Here is a 7,025-nt window from a genome sequence, read left to right as displayed (position 1 = left end):
AGCAAACTATCGCAAGAACAGAAAACCAAACACCACATGTTCTCACTCATAGGTGGGAACTGAACAATGAGATCACTTGGACTCAGGAAGGGGAACATCAGACACAGGGGCCTATCATGGGGAGGGGGGAGAGGGGAGGGAATTCATTGGGAGTTATACCTGATGTAAATGACAAGTTGATGGGTGCTGATGAGTTGATGGGTGCAGCACGCCAACATGGCACTAGTATACATATGTAACAAACCTGCACGTTATGCACATGCACCCTAGAACTTAAAGTATAATAATAATAATAATAATAATAATAAACCCCTTATACCATACACAAAGTTAACTCAAAATAGACTTAAAAAGCCAAAACAATACAACTTTTAGGAGAAAATTTGAGAAAGCCTCTGAGACCTTCAGTTAGGCAGAAATTTAGATGTGATACTAAAAGCACAGTCAATAAAAGAAAGTTGATGAATTGGTCCTCATCAAAATTTAAAATGTTTACGCTTCAAAAGACAGCAATAAAAATAAAAAGGTCAGGTGTGGTGGCTCATGCCTGTAATCCTAACACTTTGGAAGGGTGAGGTGGGAGGATCAGGAGTTTGAGACCAGCCTGGGCAACATAATGAGACCTCCCATCTCTTAAAAAAAAAAAAAAGAAAGAAAGAAAAAGATCAGTGTGCCTTGGGTAAAATATTTGTAAAACACGTATGTGATAAAAGACTTATATCCAGAATATACAGAAAATGTCTACAACTCAATAAAACAAGCAACCGAATCAAAAAATGGTCAAAAGATGTGAATAAACATTTAAGTAAAGAAGATATACAAATGGCTCTAGGCACATGAAAAGATGCTCTGTATCATTAGTCATCAGGCAAATACAAATTTAAAAACCACAAAGAGATGCCATTCATACTACTATTGCTTAGAATAGCTATAATAAATAAGACACAGTAACAAATGTTGGCAAGGATGTGGAGAAATTGGAACCTTCCTGCATTGCTGATGGGATTATAAAATGGTTCAACCACTTTGGAAAACAGACTGGCATTTCCTCAAAAGGTTGAGTATAGAGGTACCATATGACACAGAAACCCCACTCCTAGGTACATACCTGAGAGAAATGACAACGTATGTCCACATGAAAACTTGTCCACAAATGTTTACGATAGCATTTTTCACTGTAGCCAAAAAGTGAAAATAAGCTAAATGTCTTATCAACCAGATAAATGGATGGACACTATGTTCAGTGATGAAATGATGGGCAGTTTTTAAAATTATTTTCTACATTTTCTTTAATGACTTAACATTAAATATTTGAAAATACTTTGTAAGGAGTATTTTTTAATACAAGAGATAACTGATGACCCAACCCATTAAGGCCTTTGATATGCCCTGTGGATCCTACCTAGGACATACTGTTCTTTTCTGAATGCAAATCTGAATTCATCTCAGAGAGCTTGTACTATGCTAAGTACTGCCTCACAACAATCCTGTAATTTAATTAACTACTAATAAATTCATCTTACAAATAAACTGAGATGTAGAAAGATTAAATAATTTTAGGGTCACCTATCTAGTAAGTAGTAGAGCTAAGTTTTAAATTTAATCTTCTGTTTCCCGAGTATGTGCTCTTAGCCACCAGGTTATACTACAGTGATGCTTTCTTTCAGATATTTTTCTTGTGCTTTGTTTTGTTTTCCTCCATAGGGCTCCAGATTTTATGGAAATGAACTCAAGAAAGAAAAGCAGGTCAACCAACGAATTGAAAATATGATGCAACAAAAAGCTCAAATCACCAGCCAACAGCTAAGAAAAGCACAATTACAGGTATTAGTTAAATTGTTAAATAAAGTGGAAGCTGGTAGAATAGTAATTGACAGTTAAAATGTATTATCAAGTCATAACTGAAAACAAGATGAAATGTAAATGTTCATTATATTGTAAAGCATACATATTCAGCAAATGAACATACTTTTCTGAGTGTTGCTCTGCTCATTTACATAAAGACTCCACACCTAGACATTGTCACCTCTATTATACAGATGAGTAAATGAAGTCTTAATTAGGTTGAGTAACTTGCCCAGCTTGATAGGACAAGTAGTTGGCAAAACGAGGATTTAATCCAAAGCCTATGTTCTTTTTATTGTATACATACTTCGCAGCTAGAAAAAGGCCACAGGATAAATGTGGCATGTTTCTGCAATACTAATGTTGCAAAAAATATTTGAGGAATATGTTAACTAATTAAATTGGAAAGTAACTTAAAACATAACCATGTTATAGTAAAATAAAAAGTCACACTATAGATTAGAATGCCAAATGTACATGAACTTTTAAGATAAAACACAAGACTTCTAAAATCTTGGAAGGTTTTTGCCTTCTCCAGGATTTCAGGAAGTAAATACTCAGTTTCCTCTTCTATTAAAAGTTATTTCAGGAGAAAAGTTTGGGAATATCCAGGTTGCAGGGCACTGTGTGGTAGACTGACAACACAAAGCAGTCAAATTTCTGATAGTAAAACAAGTCATGGCAAGAGGCGTTTACTCTTTATCAAAATCTGATCCAATGTTAACAAAACTCTAGTCTATAAGGTAACAGTAAAATTAGATTAATCTAATATGTTACAAAATCCTTCTCTTGTGACAGAGTTCAAAGATCATAAATTTTATGTTTTCCTTACCAAACTATATAATGTGTCATTTTTTGATACATATGCCTTCTCAGAGCACAAGATAATTTTTACATGGTCTTCTATTATGATGAAAGATGATCTGTTTGTCATATCATCATTTTTAATGCTTCACAGCGTTCCACTGGATGGAGGTACCATAATTTATTTACCATATCCCACCTTGATTTCAGGTTTTTGTTTCATACGCAACCCTGTGATTATCCTTCTTACCTTTGTACTCTAGTGCTGTTATTTTGATCAAAGATGGTATCATTTTACATTTTCAGCATGAGAGTATTGATTTTCTCACATAATTGTAAGCCATTAATATTTCCTTATTGGGAGAATTTCCTCTTTTATTCTATTTGTGAGGATATATGCTAAGTTGCTAGCACAAGAAACCAAAAATGTAATATTTTAAATAAGAGCTGCTTTCTTTCTCACATAAGTGAGTAGTTCTAGCTGGTGAGTGACTCTGATTATCATTTAGAGACCCAGGTTCTTTAAATCATGTTGTTCCATCATCCCCTGGTGTTATCCTTACCTGAATTAGCAAAACTGAATTATTTTCCATCCATATTCCATCTCCTGGTTAAGGAAGAAAGAAAGGGAAATAATTGAAGGCAAGTACAGTAATTTGCTATTAAACAAGTGCAAAAGAAGTTGCACACATTACTTCAGCTGACATTATTTGGCAAGAATTTAAGTTACATGGCCACACCTAACTGAAAGAGAAGCTATAACTTTAGCTGGGTGCCCATGTGCCCAGCTGAAAATTCATTACTATGGAAGGAAGGAAGAATGGATTTTGGGATTCAAGTAGCAGCCTGAAGCAATGTTTTTTGCCCACATTTTTAGGGGAGTTTATATCTATCTTGATTTATAGAGTCTTAATATAATAGAGATTTTTTCTTGCCATTTGTTTTGAATATTTTTCCAATATATTATCTTTTAATTTTGCAATTTTTCCCATATAATTTTTAATATTTCTGTAATCAAAGCCAGTGACTTTAAAAAAAATTGTATATATATGTATATATCTTCCTTTCACTTCAAAATTTATTTTTTTTAACTTTTAAGTTTGGGGTACATGTGCAGGTTTGTTATGTAAGTAAACTGGTGTCATGTGGGTTTGTTGTACAGATTATTTTGTCACCCAGGCATTAAGCCTAGTACTACCCATTAGTTATTCTTCCTGATCCTCTCCCTCCTCCCATCGTCCACCCTCCAGTAGGCCCCAGTGTATGTTGTTCCCCTCTATGTGTCCATGTGGTTTCATGATTTAGCTCCCACTTACAAGTGAGAACATGCCGTATGTGGTTTCTGTTCCTTTGTTAGTTACTAGGGATAATGGCCTCCAGCTCCATCCATGTCCTTGCAAAAGACATGATCTCATTCTTTTTTATTGCCGCACAGTATTCCATGGTATATATGTATAAAATTTTCTTTGTCCAGTCTATCATTGATGAGCATTTAGATTGATTCCGTGTCTTTGCTGTTGTGAATTGTGCTGCAGTGAACAAACACAAGCATGTATAAAAAGACCATATTTTTCAAAGCGGTTTTAGGTTCACAGCAAAATTTAACAAAAAGGTACAAAGATATTCCATATACTCCTTTCTCCCCACAGGCATAACCTCCCCTACTATCATCATCCCCCACCAGAGGGGTACATTTGTTACAGTTGATGAACCTATGTTGACACCACCTTATCACCCAAAGTTGATAGTTTACATTAGGGTTCAATATTGGTGGTGTACATTCTGTGGGTTTCGACAAATGTACAGTGAGGTGCATCCACCATTATAGTATCATGAAGAGTAGTTTCACTGCCCTAAAAAAATACTCTGTGCTCCATCTATTCATCCCTCCCTCCCCCAGTAACCCCTGGCAATCACTGACCTTTTTACTATCTCCATAGTTTTCCCTTTTCTAGAATGTCATATATTAGAATCATATAGGATGTAGCCTTTTCAGACTGACTGTTTTTACTTATGCAGTGTAAATGCATACATTTACATTTCCTTCATGTCTTTTCATGGCTTAATAGTTCATTTATTTTATGTACTGAATGTTATTCAATTGTCTGGATGTACCACAGACAATTTTTTTTTTTTTTTGAGATGGAGTCTCTCTCACTTTGTTGCCCAGGCTGGAGTGCAGTGGTGCAATTTTGGCTCACTGCAACCTCTGCCTCCCAGGTTCAAGCTTTTCTCCTCCCTTGGCCTCCCGAGTAGCTGGGATAACCAGTGCCCACCTCCATGCCTAGCTAATTTTTGCATTTTTTAGTAGAGACAGGGTTTCACCATGTTGGCCAATCTGGTCTCCAACTCCTGGCCTCATGTAATCCGCCTGCCTCAGCCTTCCAAAGTTCTGGGATTACAGGTATGAGCCATACCATAGACAATTGAATAATATTCAGCACATAAAATAAATGAGCTATCAAGCTATTTGTCCATTTACCTGCTGAAGGTTACTTTGGTTGCTTCTAAGTTTTGGGAATTATGAATAAAGCTGCTGTAAATATCCATGGCCAGGCTTATGTATGGACATAAGTTTTCAACTCCTTTGGGTAAATACTAAGGAGTGCAATCGCTGGATAATATGGTAAAATAAAATTATGTTTAGCTTTATAAGAAACTGCCAAACTGTCTTCGAAAGTGACCATACCATTTTGTCTTCCCACCAACAATGAATGAGAATTCCTGTTGCTGAATATCATTGCCATCATTTGGTGTTGTCAGTATTGTGAATTTTGGCTATTCTAATATATGTATAGTGGTATCTCATTGTTGTTTTAATTTGCATTTCCCTGATGACATATGATGTGGAGCATCTTTTCATGTGCTTATTTGCCATCTGTTTATCTTGTTTGTTGAGGTGTCTGTTAAGGTCCTTGACCATTTATAATCAAGTTGTCTGCCTTCTTATTTTTGGTTCTTAAGAGTTCTTTGTGTATTTTGGACAACAGACCTGTATCAGATATGTCTTTTGCAAATATTGTTTCCCAACCTGTGGCTTTTCTTTTTATTCTATTGACAGTATCTTTCACAGAGCAGAAATTTTTAATTTTAATGAAGTCTAGTTTATCAATTATTTCTTTCATGGATTGTGCCTTTGGTATTGTATCTAAATAGTCATCATCAAATCCAAGTCCATCTATATTTTCTCTTGTGTTATCTTCTAGGAATTTTATAGTTTTGCACTTTACAGTTAGGTCTGTGATTCATTTGAGTTCATTTTTGTGGAGGATATAAGTTCATCTCTTTTTTTTTTTTTTTTAAACATGTGGATATCCAATTGTTCCAGCACAATTTGTTAAAAAAAAAAACTTTTCTTGCTAGGTGTGGCGGCTCACGCCTGTAATCCCAGCACTTTGGGAGGCCAAGGTGGGAAGATCGCTTGAGCCCAGGGGTTCAAGACCAGCCTAGGCAACATAGCAAGACCTTGCTTCTACAAAAAATAGAAAAAAATAACTGGGAGTGATGGCACAGGCCCATGGTCCTAGCTGTTCGGGAGGCCGAGGTGGGAAGATTGTTTGCGCCTGGGAGGTCGAGGTGGCAGTGAGCCATGATTGCACTCCTGCCAGGGCAACAGCATGAGTCTCCAGAAAAGAAAAAAGAAAAAAAAAAAAGAAACTCTTATTCGTGTTACTGAGTCATTGCTCCTTTTTCAAAGACCAATTGTCTGTATTTATGTGAGTCTATTTCTGGGCTCTGTATTCTGTTTCATTGATCTATTTGTCTGTTCTTTTGCCAATACCACACTATCTTAATTACTGTAACTTTATAGTAAGTCTTGAAGTCAAGTAGTTTCAGTCCTTCGGTTTTGTTCTTGTTCTTCAATATTGTGTTGGCTAATTGGATCTTTTGCCTCACCATATAAATTTTAGAATCAGTTTGTTGACATCCACAAAATAACTTGCTAGGATTTTGACTAGGATTGCATTGAGTGTATAGATGAAGTTGGGAAGAACTGACTGGCATTTGATCATAGAGTCTTCCCCTTCATGAACATGGAATATCTCTCCATTTAAGGATGCTCCTTGGCTTACAATGGAGTTACATTTGGATAAACCCATTATAAAGTTGAAAAATTGTAAGTCAAACCATCATAAGTCTAGATATTCCCTGACTTAACGGTGGGATTATGTCCAGATAAAAACCCTTCATAAAGCTGAAAAATCTTAAGTTGAACCATCATAGGCCAGAGACTGTATTTAGTTCTTCTTTGCTTTTTTTCAGACTTTGTAGTTTTCCTCATGTTGATCTTGTACATATTTTGTTACATTTGTACCTAAGTATTTCATTTTTGGATGTTTTAATATAAATCGTAATGTGTTTTTTGTTTTGTTTTG

At 35.7% G+C, this 7,025-nt stretch overlaps 1 protein-coding gene across 1 annotated transcript in view; it reads left to right on the top strand.

Annotated features, from left to right (window-relative positions):
- The window catches only part of POLK (polymerase (DNA directed) kappa), a 106,756-nt gene that overhangs the window by 52,359 nt on the left and 47,372 nt on the right, over positions 1-7,025 (top strand). Inside the window, exon 3 of the mRNA XM_011996502.1 lies at positions 1,705-1,824. Coding sequence (XP_011851892.1) covers positions 1,705-1,824 — 120 coding nt within the window. The remainder of the gene's footprint in view (positions 1-1,704; positions 1,825-7,025) is intronic.

This window comes from Mandrillus leucophaeus, unplaced genomic scaffold (genome assembly GCF_000951045.1).
Source record: "Mandrillus leucophaeus isolate KB7577 unplaced genomic scaffold, Mleu.le_1.0 Scaffold114, whole genome shotgun sequence".
Taxonomy (NCBI): Eukaryota; Metazoa; Chordata; class Mammalia; order Primates; family Cercopithecidae; genus Mandrillus; species Mandrillus leucophaeus.
The sequence above is the reverse complement of the archived record's forward strand: the minus strand, read 5'-3'. Positions and strand labels throughout refer to the sequence as shown.